General features: G+C 37.0%; 1 protein-coding gene across 1 annotated transcript; it reads left to right on the top strand.

Annotated features, from left to right (window-relative positions):
* The first annotated feature begins 5,997 nt into the window (after window positions 1-5,997).
* On the top strand, window positions 5,998-7,239 carry LOC131775933 (adenosine receptor A3-like). The gene has a single exon (XM_059092051.2). The coding sequence runs from the start codon at window positions 5,998-6,000 to the stop codon at window positions 7,237-7,239; it is 1,242 nt and encodes a 413-aa protein (XP_058948034.2).
* The last annotated feature ends 12,651 nt before the right edge of the window (window positions 7,240-19,890 follow it).

Genomic DNA, 19,890 nt, shown 5'->3' on the forward strand with positions numbered 1-19,890 from the left:
TTAGCACGAAGATTCAAAGATAAACTGCTATTCTACAGATAATCCTAAAGGACTCCACCAACAGTAAATATTTCGATCTTCTTACCAGAAGTGTAGTCCACACAGTTAAAGCCAAAAATTCGCGTAAGCAGTCAAAATATAGCTACCAGTAATTATTGCCTTTTCGTAAAATCGATTCCTCCTTCTTCTTCTTCTTTTTTTTTTCTACATAACTTAAGGAAAATGTACATTACTATTATCAGAGACATCTGCAAATTGACGAGTGTTGGGCGGAAATTGTTGACGAATACTTTAAAGATTTGGAAACTTGGGGAAATGTCAAAATCATCAATTGCCCACAACATCCAAATTGCTGACTGGATATGCACGACAAAGCGATTACAAATTTAGGCGACACGGCGATAAATAATTTTATTCGAATCTCTTAATTTCTCCTCTCGTTTATGAACGACAAATTTTGCGACCTATTTTTCCTGTTCCTTTTTCCTGGCTGTAAGTTCTTAGTTACTCTAGAATAAGAATCAGTCGTGGTTCGGACGCTCATTCAAAAAGTTGGTCCGGAAATTGAGTGCAATCTTGAAGCAGAATGATGTCAGTTCCGTACATCTTGATGACCAAAGTGATTTCCAGATGATGACGGTGATTTCGCCATCACCCATTGTTAGGAAACACGGAGCTCCAAAATATTGCACGGAAATTGTCGACGAATGGTTTTAAGATTTGGAAAATGCATATACCTGAGACTTGGAACATTATTCTATTCATTTACCTACTGCAACATCCCAAACCTAATTTTATCCGACAAAGTTTCATCTTTTCGCTATATCAAAATCAAGTGTGCTTGCACAATGAACAAGAGAAATTTGAAAGAAAACAATCTGCAATTTTACGCTTAATCAAAAGTATAACAAAACTCTCGAACGTGATCGGTTATCACCAGCCCGATTTGAGCACTTATAACATACCTAAAAAAATTACGCGCGTCTGATTGGCTGAAAACGGGTACATTTTTTATGTAACACGAGTACAAAGTTGTAACACGAGTACAAAGTTGTAACACGAGTGCAAAGTTGTAACACGAGTGCAAAGTTGTAACACGAGTGCAAAGTTGTAACACGAGTGCAAAGTTGTAACACGAGTGCAAAGTTGTAACACGAGTACAAAGTTGTAACACGAGTGCAAAGTTGTAACACGAGTACAAAGTTGTAACACGAGTACAAAGTTGTAACACGAGTACAAAGTTGTAACACGAGTACAAAGTTGTAACACGAGTACAAAGTTGTAACACGAGTACAAAGTTGTAACACGAGTGCAAAGTTGTAACACGAGTACAAAGTTGTAACACGAGTGCAAAGTTGTAACACGAGTACAAAGTTGTAACACGAGTGCAAAGTTGTAACACGAGTACAAAGTTGTAACACGAGTGCAAAGTTGTAACACGAGTGCAAAGTTGTAACACGAGTACAAAGTTGTAACACGAGTGCAAAGTTGTAACACGAGTGCAAAGTTGTAACACGAGTGCAAAGTTGTAACACGAGTACAAAGTTGTAACACGAGTGCAAAGTTGTAACACGAGTGCAAAGTTGTAACACGAGTACAAAGTTGTAACACGAGTGCAAAGTTGTAACACGAGTACAAAGTTGTAACACGAGTGCAAAGTTGTAACACGAGTACAAAGTTGTAACACGAGTACAAAGTTGTAACACGAGTACAAAGTTGTAACACGAGTGCAAAGTTGTAACACGAGTGCAAAGTTGTAACACGAGTGCAAAGTTGTAACACGAGTACAAAGTTGTAACACGAGTGCAAAGTTGTAACACGAGTACAAAGTTGTAACACGAGTGCAAAGTTGTAACACGAGTACAAAGTTGTAACACGAGTACAAAGTTGTAACACGAGTACAAAGTTGTAACACGAGTGCAAAGTTGTAACACGAGTACAAAGTTGTAACACGAGTACAAAGTTGTAACACGAGTACAAAGTTGTAACACGAGTGCAAAGTTGTAACACGAGTACAAAGTTGTAACACGAGTGCAAAGTTGTAACACGAGTGCAAAGTTGTAACACGAGTGCAAAGTTGTAACACGAGTGCAAAGTTGTAACACGAGTGCAAAGTTGTAACACGAGTACAAAGTTGTAACACGAGTACAAAGTTGTAACACGAGTACAAAGTTGTAACACGAGTGCAAAGTTGTAACACGAGTGCAAAGTTGTAACACGAGTGCAAAGTTGTAACACGAGTACAAAGTTGTAACACGAGTGCAAAGTTGTAACACGAGTACAAAGTTGTAACACGAGTGCAAAGTTGTAACACGAGTACAAAGTTGTAACACGAGTACAAAGTTGTAACACGAGTACAAAGTTGTAACACGAGTGCAAAGTTGTAACACGAGTACAAAGTTGTAACACGAGTACAAAGTTGTAACACGAGTACAAAGTTGTAACACGAGTGCAAAGTTGTAACACGAGTACAAAGTTGTAACACGAGTGCAAAGTGCAGATGACAAGTAGCGCGCCCAAGATCTCTGTTGTAACTTTTTCTACTGTCTGACAAACAATTCTCATAATGTTAGCTTGGAGAATTTGATATAATTACAGTACAGCTTATACAATGGAATCTTTTCAAAATTAAATTATGTATTTCGTTTAGTTCTACTTACAAACTTCTTCTTGTACTTTGCCCAATACGTAACAAGTCCCTTATTAATATGACCCGCATGTGGCACTAGATCTGGAGATATCTCAGACACCCATGCCAGAGGAGTATAGAGAGTTCTATGTACTGGTAAGATGCTTCTGTTAATCTACTGCCTGCTTTTTAACTATTTATGCCCCAAGTTCTGATTGTTACATGTAGTTCTTTCCTTAAGCTGCTACACATTTCCTTATCAATTAGTTATGAGAAGCTGGTCTTAAATCAAGATAATAACTTCTACATGTACCTGATAAGTTTGAGTATTCTCATTTCCTGTTTGGTGGATAAAGTATGGATATTATCAGGAGAAATTTCATTTTAGTCACTTCTGGGAGCTGGAAGGTTACTGGTAATGAATATGATTTTTAGTGATATTGAGACATTTATTTTAGACCTAAATGTTGGTCCTACTAAAAAACTTGCCAGTGGTGATCTAACAGTCATAAAGAGGTGTAAGAGTGATTACCATCTAATTTCTCCTCACAATATCTCCCCTGAATCACTCATTAAGTAATGGGTTAAGTACAGGATGACCATAAAGTTTTGTGTGGGTTTGGAACATTACATAGTTGAACCTTGATTATCCAGAATCCTTGGGGACTGGACAGAATAGTGTGGATAATTGAGAGTCTGTATAATCAAAAATATGAATATTGATGAGCCAAAAATAAAACTGACCAACTGAAAAGAAACTACATGTAGATCACTTAATTATTATCATGCAAGAATTAAAGCATATTCTCAATTTTTTGTCTATTAACTTTATTTTGCTAAAAGTATTTACAAAAAGGTATTAACCATTTAGCCCCTAAGAGTGACTAGCATCTAATTTCTCCTTACTATATCCTCCCTGAATCAATCATGAAAGTTATGAGAATATAGGAGATGATGACCAACTAAAGCAGCTCTTGACTGTTACACAAATTCTCTTTGTCAGCCTCTTTGGAAATGTATTGAGAACAGTATGGAGAATATACATACTGATGTTAGGGGGGGAAGGATTAAGGTGGCCAACAATGTTTTACCACAACGTAATTGATCTTTTGGGCAAAGGAAATTAATAAAAAGTAATCACAGATCTTGAATTTGATGGGGACCAGAGAAGCAAGTCTGGATAATGGAAAAATCTGGATAATTCAGGGTCGACTTTATCACCCATTTTATATCCAGCTTACTAACTAATTCAGGAATACATAAAATTCTAATGACCAACAGTGCAGTTGGAAATGCAATATTTTTACCTCCGTTTTGGTCCATTGCAGGTTCTCTGTCGCGATTGTAACAAGGTAAGCAGCTTGAAGTCCTGGCATAATTACACTTAGAAAATTTGAAACACATTAACTAAAAGATGTTGCAGTTAATGGGTAAATCACAGTGCTGAGAGACTGTAAGCATCACTTCAAAGTGGTTGTAGGAAAATATTGAATGCATGTGAATGTCATGAAACTTTTTTTCCAATAGAAATGCAAAGTAAAATTTCATGTTCTCGGCTTGAAGTGCATGGAGTGTGGTTCCTACAACACAAGCAGAGAGGGTGAGGAGGGTGTGCCTGTGGTACCCAGACCTGCCATATTCAACCCGGTATTTATTGTTGTAAAAAGAGATATTCCATCAGTCCGCTCATACACACCATCTGAGGCGGCTCTCGATCGTTAAACAAGTTCTCTTCGTCGGCAGAATCAGAAATGTATAGAGAACAGTATGGAGAATATGCATACTGATGTTAGGGTTTCAAAGGGCTAAGGCAAACATTCGCTCTAAATGTTATTTCTGCGTGTTCCGTTACTGCATCTTTCTCGTTAGATATTGCATTAAGTGCCATTTCGTTTTTCTTTACAATAGTCAACAAACATTTATTTTTTGGAGACTACTTAGTCATTTTGGCCGCCGAAAGGCGAAATGTTCAGTATATTGGATACAAGTGCGTAACCTCTATTGGTCGTGTATACTCGTTTTTAATCTGTGCCCTCATTAGCTCTTTGGGGTAACTTCCCCTCTCATTGACTGATGTTACTACCTGGTTTTGGTATTACGACATTCAATCGAAAAGTGTGTCAAAGAGATCCTTGTTTCCGAATCGCTCTGGAAATGAAATGATTGCTTAGGGTTATCTTACTAAAAGAGAGCAGTAACCGTCCCTTTGTCTTTATGGAAATAGAATTAAAAAAAGCTGAAGAAGTTTCACATAATCTGTAATTTAACAGCAACAAAAGCAAGTTAGACGAGCTCCATCGCACTTACCGATGGGCTTGGACTATATCGCGCTCGCTAACATACGAGAGAATCAACCCTTTTTTTACCTTCCTGTTTTTTTTCTTTGGTTTACCATCATAAATTATCTTATCAGATTACAAGCCATTTTATATTTTCGTAGGACGCTTTTTTCTAATGTGCATTTTCAAATTGCTGATAAACTATTTTTCAAATACGAATAAAACGAAAAACTCGTTCTGAAAGGAAATGATTTCTCACCGTTGCCTCATCACAGACATTACTGTGAAGATTTCCTCGGTCAAAATGGTTTTTTTTTTAAAATAAATAAGGCTCCTTAAAGGAAAATGTGCGTTTTAAAGTTGCTGATAAACAATTTTTCAAACACGAATTAAACGAGAAAGCTCGTTCTCACAGCTTAAAGTGCCTATTACACGAAATTCTTTTTTTGCGTAAATATTTGGCTTATCAGATGTAAAAACCAATTCCGATTGAAAAAAAAATTCAAAAAGCCCAAAACATGGTTTTTTCGGGCCCTTAAGTGCTTTTATTTTGTCTTTAAGTGTCCCGTGGACTGGTAACGAATTAGTGTCATGGGCACTTTAAGGAAATGATTTCTCACCGTTGCCTCAATACAAAGATATTTCTGTGAAGATTTCTTCGGTCAACATGTGTGATTTTTTTTAAACTGAAATAAGGCTCCTCAAAGGAAAATTTGCGTTTTCAAATTGCTGATAAACCATTTTTCAAACACGAATAAAACAAAAAAACTTGTTCTGAAAGCCAAGGGAAATTGTCTCTCATGGCTGCCTTAATACAAAGACATCTCTCTGAAGATTTCATCGGTCAATTTGTGATTTTTCTCACAGAAATCAGGCTCCTCAAAGGAAAATGTGCATTTTCAAATGAGAATAAAACAAATAAACAAAAAACAACTCGTGCTGAAAGCCTAAGGAAATGATATCTCACCGCTGCATTAATACAAAGACATCTCTGTGAAGATTTCATTGATAAACATCCGTGATTTTATTTAAACGGAAATAACGGTCCCTTAAAAGGAATATTGATCACTTCACTGATCATATTTCGACATGAATGTCAGTATGTCTGAAGATCTCCTTGTCAACTCCTCCGGGTCAAAGTTCTTTTGTCCAAGTGCTCCGCAGATTATCTGGGATTTAGAAAGGAAAGTGTTCATACAGCTTGGAATCGTTATATCTGCCGTCATAGGTTCATTTACAGCTTTGTTGAACATTTTGGTGATCTCAGCAATCAAGAAAACGAGAGAATTGCAGAGGAAGTCTATTATTTTAATCAGCAGTTTGGCAGTCGCAGATCTCTTAGTGGGTGCGGTTTCTGCCCCATTTAACATGACTGTAGATGCGTTGATTCTTCGAGGAACTGTATCGGTGGGCATGATTTGTTTGATAGCTAAACTTACCAAATTTGTTTCGAGTTCTGCTTACCGTGCTTCGTACTATCATGTAGTTCTGTTCAGTTGGGAGATGTATGTTGCGATTGTAAAGCCTATGAAGTACAAGGCTATAGTAACCGAGAAACGCTTAACGAGATTAGCGATAATCGCTTGGATGACAGCCCTTACACCATCGGTCTTATTTCTCGCATTAGAAGCCACTGCGGTTTCCAAAATGGTACCTCGTGTTATATTTGCCATTGTCCAGTTACTCGCCTTTACCCTTATGGTGTATTTTTATTCCATGGTTTATATCGGAATACGAAAATGGAACCGAAGCCAATTCAGCCACGTCAATGCTCTGATCAAAGCGAGGATGGAAAGTAAAACGGCTTTGACGGTGTTTCTGCTAACAATTGCCATTTTAATCGCTATCGTTCCTTTAGGAGTTGCACACGTCTTAGCGCAACGTTCCCTTTTTTTTCGTGAAATTTCAGTTTTGCGATGGGCAGAAACTTTCCTCCTGTTAAACTCCATTGTTAATCCTGCGCTGTATTTTTATAGAAAAAGGAAATACAGGAAAGCTGCTCTTAATCTGCTAAGTAAGCCACGGGAAATTCAGCCAGCGGTTCACGTGGGTCTTCGTAAAGGACGCCAGCGATATTCCTCCGCGTTTGTAAATGTTAAAGAGCTTGTCCACATAGAACGAGGTCAACGTCTCACACGGTCACAGTCCTGGACAGCGGACACACACGTGGTCGCTGGAACACCGACCGTGCCTCGAGAACCAGTGGTCGCAATAATTAACAGAAGAATGTCATTTCCACCCTTAATAAGGCATGAAAACCTTCGTGAAGTGATTCTACCTTTAACTCGAACTTTCAAGGTGCAGATTGAACTTACACCTACAAAGAAATAAGCAAAGAGGAAAGAGAAATTATCGTATGTTTGTAAAGGAGATCAGATGTCACAACACACACGATCAAAAACTTGGGAAGAATACTTATATCTTGTGTTAGAATTTGTGGGCGTGACTAGGCGTGACTACATTAGGTTCGACTACACTTGGCGTGACTACACTAGGTGTGACTACATTAGGTTCGACTACACTTGGCGTGACTACACTAGGCGTGACGTACTGATGTACGCGCGCATAGCCTTATGGGCTGTGCAACTTCGTGCTTCCTCGCTTGTGTTGTGTTTGTAAGTACAGTCCCGAGTTGTAAGATTAAAATGTTTATATTGTAACCTTGATTGAACCTAAAATACTTTCCAATATCTTATACCTAAAGAAACCTGTTACAAATCGCCCCAGGCTACCTCTCAAAGACGCAATTTTAAAGACATCTCTGTGAACATTATATCGGTCAACATCTGTAATTTTTGTCAACAGAAATAAGGCGCTTCAAAGGAAAACCAAAGAAATATTTATTAGCTTTGGTCTTCTTTTACTTCAAACTAGGCTTCACGAGTGATTGATGTTTGTCACTAGAATTTGAGTATATCAGAAGAATCGCTTACAAACTCTTTCCGATCAAAACTCTTTTGTCCAGGTGCTCCACTGTTCGTGTGGCGAGTGCAATTTTGTAATCTTTGAAAAATTGAAAAGTGCTTATTAACACCAATGCCCCTATTCCCCTACCTTTTTTGCTGAAGGTTATGCGTTACCGTGACTAGCGTAAGTTATTCCTGCAAAGCTTCTAAAATGAACGATATTAGTCTAATTATCGTTTTTTTGAAAAGAGATGAGCGTACGCTTTGCGGTGAGTAAATACTTAAACGGATCAATGTTGTTTAAGAAAACCATCGTCAACCCAAAAGGCTTTTTAAGTCGAGGTAATGGACTGAGAAAAAAATTTATGATCGGGATCGGTATTAGCCGGTATAATCTGCCGGGATTACTGAATCAGGAGAAAGCTTTTGTCGGAATCGCGGGATTGAAGAACCTTTTTGAGGACCCCCCGTATGAATTTAGTTATGCCAGTTATCGTACAAAGAGTGTCCTCCGATACAGTTCCTCGAATAATTACTGATCACATCCAAACTGAGGTCAATGAAGCAAAAACCGCACCTACTTAAAGATCAGAGGCAGCCAAACTGGTGATCAGGGAAGTTCGAGTTCCTCCCTTACTCTCTTGTTTTCTTGATCGCTAAGATTACCAAGATGTTCAATAAGATTGTAACTAGACTCACGATGCCTGTAATGACGATTCCAAGCTGAGGATAAATTTTTTTCTTTGAGTCCGAGATGGACAGTAAATCACTTAAACAAAAGAAGACTGGCTCATGGGAATAATTGTCTACAGTTATAAATTTAGGAAGTAATCAGTCAAACCCATTTACTTGAATCTTTAGTTTTCCATGATTTTGTAAGTTAAGAAAGGCGTGGTATGCGAGACTTCCGCTAAAGCTTAGGAAAGGAAATTACTTGCAATCAGGCAATTGTCAGACGTCGGACCATTTAGCACGAAGATTCAAAGAAATACTGTTAATCTAGATTTATTACTAAAGAACACCACCGACAGTAAATATATCGATCTTCTTACCAGAAGTGTAGTCTACATGCTCCATACAGTTAAAGTCACCAATTCACGTGAGCAGTCAGAAACAAACATAGCTACCAATAACTTTTACCTTTTCGTAAATTCGATTCCTCCTTTTTCCTTTTTTTTTTTTACATAACTAAATGAAAATGTACATTACTATTATCAAAGAGATCTCCAAATTGACGAGTGTTGGGCGGAAATTGTTGACGAATACGTGAGCGTGACGAGCGTGATTGGTTATTTTTTCAAAATTTCTTTTTGTTTATATTTTTTCAAAATTTCTTTTTGTTTATATATTAATATTTCTTCAATTTCTCACTTTTGACATTTATTAAAATACACTTCTTCCCAGCCTCTATTCTTCTCTACGATGTACCAAAGATGCCCGCGGTGGCAAAAGGGGAATTACGAATTAAAGTGACGTTTATAAGCTGGAGCGAAAAACTCGAAAATCATAATTGCGTTTGCTCCACAACCTCGTGGAATTTTAAATAACGGTCATACGACCGATAAAGCTCGAGAAGAACAAATCTGTAGAGTAACAAGCACGGACATAGCTTTCTGTTTCGCAGAATTTCTCACAAAGTTAGAAGGAAACTCTGCACACGTTGGTTCTACAGACTTGGACTGTATACTATCGGTTAACTTGACTTTATTCTTCACAATCCAACATTACACGTTCTGTTTTTCGACCTAACTCAATCCCATCTTTTTTGAGTAACAAAAATGCTATGTTTTATTAGCTACGGATACACACACCCAGATACGTAAGTCCGGAGTGGTTAGATAATTTAAGCTAACTTGACAAAGTTCCAGTTTTGTTTTACACATTCTTCAATGATTCGTGGCCACTAATTTCCTGTTACGTCGGCTTGCTCGACAATCATAATGTTGATCTACGCATGCGGTTTTACTAGCGACTATTTGATTAAATACATCATTGTTTAGTTTGTGAAGGCTCGATCACACGATGCCGGTTAATACTTCCTTTGACATTCCACAAATCAATGTTAGCGAAAAGAAATAATAACTTACTTAATCAACTACTAAATATACCGGAACAGGAAAACTTTCTTATGAGCACGTGCAAACCTTTCACGACATTCTGTGTCATCCGAGGGAAGCTGGAAAACATTAAAAACATTACATGTACAACTAGAAATGATTTTTAAAATACACTCCTTTAATATGAACGCGGAATTAACCCTTTCATTTCCAATATCTCAATAGTAACTCTCCCTACTGTTGGTCGCACATTTCTAATAATCTAAGTTCGGAGAATTATGTGTTATATCACATGAAAATGACTGAAAGAGATTTTTTTTCTATTCTCATCACTTGCTTGCTTGACATTATATTGATTTTGTAAGGAGAAATTATGTCTTGGTCACTTCTAGGGATGCAATAAAGGGTTAACAGCCAAATGATTCAACGCAACAGGACTCTAATTTGGGCCGAACTTCGATTACTTTTTCTGTTTTAACTGATCAGCTCCATTTATTCCTTTTCTGGCCTTTTGCATTACATGTACGTATGTTTTGAAAAGAAATTTTTATTTCAGTTTCTTGCCTATAGTTTCATCAGTCATTGCATAAAAACAGTACGGTATGTTTCTGTCTCCAAAGATATGGGATTTCCTTACCTGATGGTTCTATATGGCGAATGATAAATAGTTCATCGATATCGGATTTAATTATTCGTGAGGGGAACGTTTTGGACAAGCTTGAAGGTAAGTACTGCATCAAATTCTTACAATCGACAAACATGAAAATGTTTGACAACCAGAGACCATTAGCAGCTAAGCAGAAAAATCACGATTCAGGAGTTGGAACTTAAAGATAACTATACAAAGTCTCTGCATACTCGGTTTATAATTTAATCCGAATACGAAGCTTTAGCCGAGTTCTTTGTTAATGGACGGTTCTCGAACTACCACAGACAACTCTAAATACTGTCCGCATTACTATACTGGAAGCCCAAGGTTTGTGATTGAATTAGTGGACAAAAAACGGACCAAACCTAAGAAGCACAGAAAGAAAATTGTTTCGTTTGGTATCCTGTTTTATTCTGAGCAGAGTTATCAACGACAAAACATTTTGTAGGCAATTATCACTTATTTGGGGTTCACAAATTACCGTCAACAATTTGCTAGACTGGTGTCACCTGATATGAAACCATGATGTCTATTTTGATCACGCATTCGCGAAAGTGCATGTACCCGATTGAAAGACTTAGGCCCAGTTCAGAAGTCTTCTACCATGAACAAAACAGGGCAGAAAAACGGCGTCTGAACCAAACCTTTTAATTAAGTTCGGCAAAGAATTTAAGTTCGACAACCCCCGCCGTGCTACACGACTCTGGCACGACAAAATTCATAAATTATACTAATGTACTTCGGCGGGATTGCGTTACCGTGGGGAATTCACGAGAATAATTCTGCTTTATGGGGTATGCGCTAAAAGTGCTTCGGTAAATACTGAATTTCGCACGACATTAGCCCGACATCTGAATCAGAGTTGTGCTGGCCTAAGTGAATCAAGTGCGACATGGGATTCAGATCTACCTAACAGGGGAATCTCAGTAGTTTGAAGCTCTGAGGATTTCTGAGAAGATTCGACATCCATAGTTTTTGTTTGTCTTGTGTTTAATGAGTCCAGGGAAAACTTTTTTTTAAATTTGTCACGCAAATTTTTTGTGGTAGCTAGTTCAAAAGAGTGTCACAAAATCCTTCCTCAAATGCCACACATCACCAAGAAATTATAATGAGCAAAGACAATGCATGTTAAAAAAAAAAAACGTCTACATTTACCTCGACGTTTTCCTGCAATAAACAATGTTAGACAATGAAACGCGACTCTAAACATGTATCAATCTGATCGGGTTTTCCTGTGCTGTCGTCATAGTTATTGACGTTTATTTTTATTTTATGTGCATAGATGAATTTCATTTTTCTTCCTTTTCGTTTTTAAGTCATTTTTTACCATCAGGATGCTAAATATGACATGTTTCTGTCTCCAAAGATAAACAACTTCCTCCACACGACTAATTTTCGCTTGTCTTTATTTTCCAGTGGTTGAAATTTGATTCATTCGAGTGAGGAAAGTTTTGGAGGAGTTTGAGGGTGAGTACGATTTTTGTCTTCTTTCAGCATATTCTGTCAGAACTCAAGGAAGAATGAATGATGTAAACATTGATCGCTTGGGGAACAACACTTTTTGAAGCGACGTTTGGGAGCCATATTTTCCTGTCGTGACGAAAGAAATATTTCCGCCATATTACAGATATTTTATCGCAATACAAACAACCCTTTTACTTGCACACATGATCAAATATACAGTTAATCTCTAAACAGTGTTGATACAAAATCCAGCAATCAGATGATGAGAATAACTCAATCAATCAGCACGAGGGTGTAATCTTGATTTGACACCAAATTCTCTCTAACAATTTACAAAAATTTATGGCAGATGGATGGGAGACTTACGAATCACATCTTAGCAGTCAGCGGGTCATCAATATGAATTACTCTTCAGAGTCAGAATTTGAGCCTAATTACGACTAATTTGAACAGCTATTCTCATAAAACTTTTGCCAGATGTTTTGCTGAGCAAATTTTTTTAACTAAATCGAACACCTAGTGACAAACTGCTTTCTGTATCACTAAAATGCTTCAGTCTCCAAGCCAACATCATGGCAACTGTGGTATCGAATATACAACAGATCAAATCTAACAGATTTAATTCAAGGCCGGTTGATGAAAGAGAGGCCCCGTTCTCATCAAAGCGACGTTTTCATGCTACAAACGAAAAACGTCGAAATCATAACGGCTCAAAGATATGATGCGTAAATGCGAATGTTAGAAAAAAACAGTTGCATCACCGATCAAATTCAAGAAGAGCGCTAAGTTAGCTTTATGTGACATATGAGGGAGTCAGAAAGCAAAAGTTTTCAGTTTCATTGAAAAAAGACATCACGATCTGATTAAAACTTGGTCGTTTGTTATTGTGTACGATTTAACAAAACGAGTCAAACCTTTATTTAGTGATTTCTTTTTCTTTTTTCTGCTTTCAACCGTTCGGGTTTAATTGCTCTTAGTACGGCTTTTTGTATTAATTATATTCTGCTACGAAAAACTCTCTTCAGCTTCTTGCGTTTAGTTTCAAAGTCATAGCAGCGAAACATTAAGATTTGTTCTTGTTGCTAAATTATAAACTTTGGACACCTTATGGTTCTGCATAGCTAATACTGACTCGCTTTTCTACTCAGCGAGAGGAATTTTATTAATTTGTATGAAGGAAACGTTACAAGAGTTTGAGGGTAAGAACCACATCACAATCAGCTATGCTATTCTGGGGAAAAATAAAACAACTTAACCCTTTTTTCCCCAGAAGTGATTAAGATGTAACTTCTCTCTATGATATCCATAAATCATCCTCCAAAAAGGTAATGAGAATAATTAAACTTATCAGGTAGAAGTTTTTGTCTTAATCGAAGACCAATTTCTCGTCACTAATGTACATGAAAATGTGTGGCAGTTAGACGGGAAAAGGGTTTAAGAGCGAATTATAAATCAGGAGTTGTCTAGAGGCTAATTTATAAAATTCTAACAAACACACGGCATGCACGGATTCCCTACTTGATTTGAATTACTTCAGTTCCAAGGCTTTGATCGAATTTTTTTTTTGTGTGCTGGATTACAGCATGTTCTCTGAGATCCGCGAGCAAACATCCGAGTGCTGCTAAAGTATGGACGAATACCAGTTTGAATCTTATACCGCACTCAGCGTGGCAGAACCGCTGCGCCTGATCTACGCAGATGCATAATCGCAAAACTATCTGCACTTCATCATCTTAAGTTCCAATTGTAAAATAGCTGTCTACTGCAATTTAAGCTCATAACTGTCACGCGACGAAAGTACAATAGGAGCGGTTTGAATGAGTTTGTTCTGCGTTTATGTTCAGCTGAGAAATGAATTCATGATCAGTGTAGTGTGAGGTCTCGGGTCGGAGTTGTGTTGGGCCTTAGTGAATCAAGTGCCACGTGGGATTCAGATTTAACTGACAGAGCAGTTTCATTAGTTTGAAGTTGCGGGGATTTCTTAAGAGGATTCAACAAAGTGTCACAGAAGTTTTCATTTTCATTTAAAAAGACATCACGATCTGATTAAAACTTGGTCGTTTTGTTATTGTGTACGATTTAACAAAATGAGTCAAACCTTTCTTTAGTGATTTCTCTTTCTTTTTTCTGCTCTCGACCGATCGGGTTTAATTTATCAGCTAATGCTGACTTGTTTTTCTTCTCAGAGAGAGGATTTTGATTCATTTCTATGGAGGAAATCTATGCAGATGTATAATCGCAAAACTATTTGCATTTGACCATCTTTAGTTCAAGTTTTAAACTAGCTGTCTACTGCAATTTAAGCTCATAAGTTTCGCACGACGAAAACATAATAGGAGTTGTTTGAATGAGTTTGTTCTGCGTTTATGTTCAGCTGAGAAATGAATTCATGATCAATGTAGTAAGAAGTCTCACGTCGGAGTTGTGTTGGGCCTTAGTGAATCAAGTGCCACGTGGGATTCAGAGTTATAACTGTCAGAGCAATTTGAAGTCTGATGATTTCTTAAGAGGATTTAACTGCTATAGTTTTTGTGTTGTTTGGTGATTGAACAATGAGTTGAGGGAAAACTTTTTTTGAATTTGTCACACAAATTTGTCAGGGTAGCAAGTTCAAATAAGTGTCACAGAATCTTTCCTCAAATGTCACACATCACCAAGAAATTATACTCAGCAAAGAACACAAAGGTTAAAATGATACGTCTATATTTCATTTAGCTCGACGTTTTGTCGCAATAAACAATGTTAGACAATGAAACGCGACTCTAAACATGTATTAGTCTGATCAGGTTTTCCTGTGCTATCGCCTTAGTTATTTGCGTTTATTTTTAGTTTATGTGCATAGATTCATTTCATTTTCCATCCTTTTCTTTTTTACGTCATTTCTACCATCAGGATGCTAAATATGACATATTTCTGTCTCCAAAGATAAACAACTTCCTCCACACAACTAATTTTCGCTTGTCTTTATTTTCCAGCGGTTGAAATTTGATTCATTCGAGTGAAGAAAGTTTTGGAGGAGTTTGAGGGTGAGTACGATTTCTGACTCAAAAAAAATTCCAGCATATTCTGTCTGAACTCAAATAAGGAGGAATAAAATAAACTTCCCCTTTGAATGATGTAAACATTGATTGCTATAGGAACAACGCTTTTTGGGGCAACGTTTGGGGGCCGTATTTGCCTGTCGTGACAGAAATATTTCCGCTATAGGACAGATATTTTACCGCAATAGAAACAACCCTTTTACTTGCACACATAATAAAATAAATAGATATTCTCTTCACAGTGTTGATACAAAATCCAGCAATCAGATGATGAGAATAGCTCAGTCAAGCAGCATGAGGGTGTAATCTTGATTTGACACCAAATTCTCTCTAACACTTTACAAAGAAATTTATGGCAGATAGAAGTCAGACTTATGAATCACAACTTAGCAGTCAGAGGGTCAACAAATACTCTTTAAACTCAGAGTTTTAGCCTAACTACGACTTATTCGAACAGTTATTGTCATGAAGCTTTGGCCAGATTTTTCGCTGAGCAAATTTTGTAGAACTAAATCGAATACGTAGTAACAAACTGCCTTCTTCATAACTAAATTGCTGCGGTCTCGAAGCCAACTTTTCCAACATCATAGCAACTGAGATATCGAATATACAACAGATCAAATCTAAGAGATTTAATTCAAGGCCGGGTGATGGAAGAGAGACCCCGTTCTCATCCAAGGGACGTTTTCATGCTACAAACGAAAAACGTTGAAATCATAACGGCTCAAAGATATGATACATAAATGCGAATGTAGAAAAAAACGGTTGCATCACCAATCAAATTCAAAAAAGAGCGCCAAGTTAGTTTTATGTGTCATATAAGGGGGGGGGTTTGAATGAGTTTGTTTTGCGTTTAGGTTCAGCTGAGAAATGAATTCATAATTAGTGTAGTGTAAAGTCTCGGGTCGGAGTTGTCTTGGGCCTTAGTGAATCAAGTGCCACGTGGGATTCAGACTTCACTGACAGAGCAATTACATTAGTTTGAAGTTCTGAGGATTTCTTAAGAGGATTTAACTGCTATAGTTTTTGTATTGTTTTGTGTTTGAACAATGAGTTGAAGGAAAACTTTTTTTTTAATTTGTCACGCAAATTTGTCAGGGTAGCAAGTTCAAAAAAGTGTCACAGAATCCTTCCTCAAATGTCACACATCACCAAGAAATTATACTGAGCAAAGAAAACAAATGTTAAAATGATACATCTTTATCTTATTTACTTCGACGTTTTCCCGCAATGAACAATGTTAGACAATGAAACGTGACTCTAAACATGTATCAATCTGATGAGGTTTTCCTGTGCTGTCGCTATAGTTATTGACGTTTATTTTTATTTTATGTGCATAGATTAATTTCATTTTCCTTCAATTTCGTTTTTACGTCATTTCTACCATCAGGATACTAAAAATGACATGTTTCTGTCTCCAAAGGTAAACAACTTCCTCCACACGACTAATTTTCGCTTGTCTTTATTTTCCAGTGGTTAAAATTTGATTCATTCGAGTGAGGAAAGTTTTGAAGGAGTTTGAGGGTGAGTACGATTTCTGACTCAAAACAAACTCCAGCATATTCTGTCTGAACTCAGATAAGGAGGAATAAAATAAACTTCCTCTCTGAATGATGTAAACATTGATTGCTTTAGGAACAACGCTTTTTGAGGCAACGTTTGGGAACCGCATTCGCCTGTCGTGACAACAGAAATATTTCCGCTATATCACAGATATTTTATCGCAATACAAACAACCCTTTTACTTGCATACATGATCAAATATATAGATTTAGGCAAGCCTAAAAGCGGAGCTCGCATTTTTTTTCCCGCACGTCAACAAAACTAAAGCCCCTATTATGGATAAAGTGCGTGGTAATATTAGTGGATTTTCATTTGCAACTTCTCCGTGTCCTTGTAGAGGACTGATTATAAGAGAGTGCCAGTGGTACAGTTGGCCGCGCATGCTAAAAGTAGCACCTTGTGCGGTCGGTCATACGGTCGTACATTTAAGTTTTTTCGGCTTGATGGCTTACTACTATTTTGTATAATTATGGGGCTACGCTCTGCGTTCTCCGCCAATATACAGTTATTCTCTTTACAGTGTTGATACAAAATCCAGAAATCTAATGAAGAAAATAGCTCAATCAATCAGCATGAGGGTGTAATCTTGATTTGACACCAAATTCTCTTCAACAGTTCACAAAAAATTTAAAGCAGATGAAAGGGAGACTTACGAATCCGAACTTAGCAGTCAGAGGGTCAACACTATGAAATACTCTTCAAAGTCAGAATTTGAGCCTAATAACGACTAAGTTGAACAGTTTTTATCATGAAGCTTTTACCAGATTTTTTCGCTGCGCAAATTTTGTGGAACTAAATCGAACACCTAGTGACAAACTGCTTTCTGTATAACTAAAATGCTTCAGTCTCCACGCCAACATCATAGTAACTGTGGTATCGAAATACAACAGATCAAATCTATGGGATTTAATTCAAAGCCGGATGACGGAAGAGAGGCCCCGCTCCGATCAAGGCGAAGTTTTCATATTACAAAAAAACTTCGAAATTATAACGGCTCAAAGATATGATGCGTAAATGCGAATGTTAGAAACAAACAGTTGCATCACCGATCAAATTCAAGAAGAGCTCCAAGTTAGCTTTATGTGTCATATAAGGGAGTCAGAAAGCAAAACTTTTCATTTTCATTAAAAAAGACATCACGATCTGATTAAAACTTGGTCGTTTTGTTATTGTGCACGATTTAACAAAATGAGTCAAACCTTTATTTAGTGATTTCTTTTTTCCTTTTCTGCTTTCAACCGGTCAGGTTTAATGTCCTCTCACAACGGCTTTTTGTATTAATTATATTCTGCTACGAAAAAATCCCTTCAGTTTCTACTAGCTGTCTACTGCAATTTAAGCCCATAAGTGTCACGCGACGAAAATAATAGGAGTGGTTTGAATGAGTTTTTTCTGCGTTTATGTTCAGCTGAGAAATGAATTCATGATCAGTGTAGTGTAAGGTCTCGGGTCGGAGTTGTTTTGGGCCTTAGTGGATCAAGTGCGACGTGGGATTCAGATCTAACTAACAGAGCAATTGCATTAGTTTGAAGTTTCTGCTATCGACCGGTCGGGTTTAATTTAACTCTTACTACGGCTTTTTGTATTAATTATATTCTACTACGACAGAATCCCTTCAATTTCTTGCGTTTAGTTTCAAAGTCACAGCAGCGAAACATCAAGATACGTTCCTGTTGCTAAAAATATAAACTTTTGACACCTGATGGTTCTGCATTGTTAATGCTGACTTGTTTTTTTTCTCAGAGAGAGGAATTTGATTCATTTGTATGGAGGAAATCTATGCAGACGAATAATCGAAAAACTATTTGCACTTGATCATCTTAAGTTTCAGTTGTAAACTAGCTGTCTACTGCAATTTAAGCCCATAAGTGTCACGCGACAAAAATGTAATAAAAGTGGTTTGAATGAGTTTGTTCTGCGTTTATGTTCAGCTGAGAAATGAATTCATGATTAGTGTAGTGTAAGGTCTCAGGTCGGAGTTATGTCGTGCCATAGTGAATCAAGCGCCACGTGGGATTCAGATTTCACTGACAGAACAATTTCATTAGTTTGAAGTTGCGGGGATTTCCCAAGAAGATTTAACTGCTATAGTTTTTGTATCGTTTTGTGTTTGAACAATGAGTTGAGGGAAAACTTTTTTTCCATTTGTCACACAAATTTGTCTGAGTAGCAAGTTCAAATAAGTGTCACAGAATCCTTCCTCAAATGTCACACATCGCCAAGAAATTATACTCAGCAAAGAAAACAAATGTTAAAAATAGGTCCGCAATGCGTACATGTGTGGCTTACAAATTTGAGCTGCTTTTTAGTGTCTGGTGTCTCATTGGGTTTCTATTAGAAGAGCTAATATCTGATTGCCATTAGATAGTTTTCAATATCGATCCTGTTCATCAATAACACAAGATAAATAGCATAAAAAAAGTCCTGAAATGTTCATTCTGAAGATGAGAGTTATTGGCCAAACTTTGTTATTGGAGGTCTCATTTTGACAAGAAAGGTTGCACATGTAACCCAAGGATTTTAGGAACTGAAAAAACATCAGCATAATTTCCCATAGTGGTCTGATAGATTCAGTCATGATTATGTTTACGTAACGAAGTGGAATTGACTTTTGAAGTTTGTAGGTTGATTGTCTTTTTCAAGGCAAGTGATGTGAAATGAACTCTAAGGAAGAATTTAATACGAATATTTTTGGAATTTTGTGTACCAGTACACAAAATTAAAATAGATTTTTCACAGACATCAAATGTTGAGCTCATAGCGTGTGTGCAGTTTAAAGTACTTGAAAAATTTACAAGTGCTCATCAGCTCATCATATGAGAAATCATGTTATTAATTATTCATAATGTATACATGAAAGATACACATTTTCAGGAAATCAACAAACTGATGGCAGATAAATTTGACAGTATTGACTAAATGAAGTGTGCCATCAAAATTTGTCCTTCAGCTGAATTCTTACTCAGAAATGCAATTTTGTTAGTGTTTATCAATATACATAAGAGTATCCCAGCTTTTGTATATTTTTGTCAGCTACTGCATGTATCAATCAGAACAACCTACTTTGTGCAAATCTGATTGGTTTCTAATGTGATCTATTGTTGCTGGGCCTAGTTTATATTATTTTGTACACGAGTTATTACTTGAAAAAGGCACCGAGCTATTTTTAGCCAATCAAAAAAGTGTAACTTTTCATGTATGTCAGTATTGTGATGAATTCACCAAACCAAACAAGTAACTGAAAAGGAGTTGTAGTCTACGAAATAAAGGCCTTGTATTGCTACCAAGCATAGATACCAATG

The sequence above is a fragment of the Pocillopora verrucosa genome, chromosome 12 (assembly GCF_036669915.1).
Source record: "Pocillopora verrucosa isolate sample1 chromosome 12, ASM3666991v2, whole genome shotgun sequence".
NCBI classification, from domain to species: Eukaryota; Metazoa; Cnidaria; class Anthozoa; order Scleractinia; family Pocilloporidae; genus Pocillopora; species Pocillopora verrucosa.

What these genes read in the sequence shown, in the direction of transcription:
- LOC131775933 (XM_059092051.2), top strand. Translation starts at nt 5,998, where the DNA reads ATGAATGTCAGTATGTCTGAAGATCTCCTTGTCAACTCCTCCGGGTCA.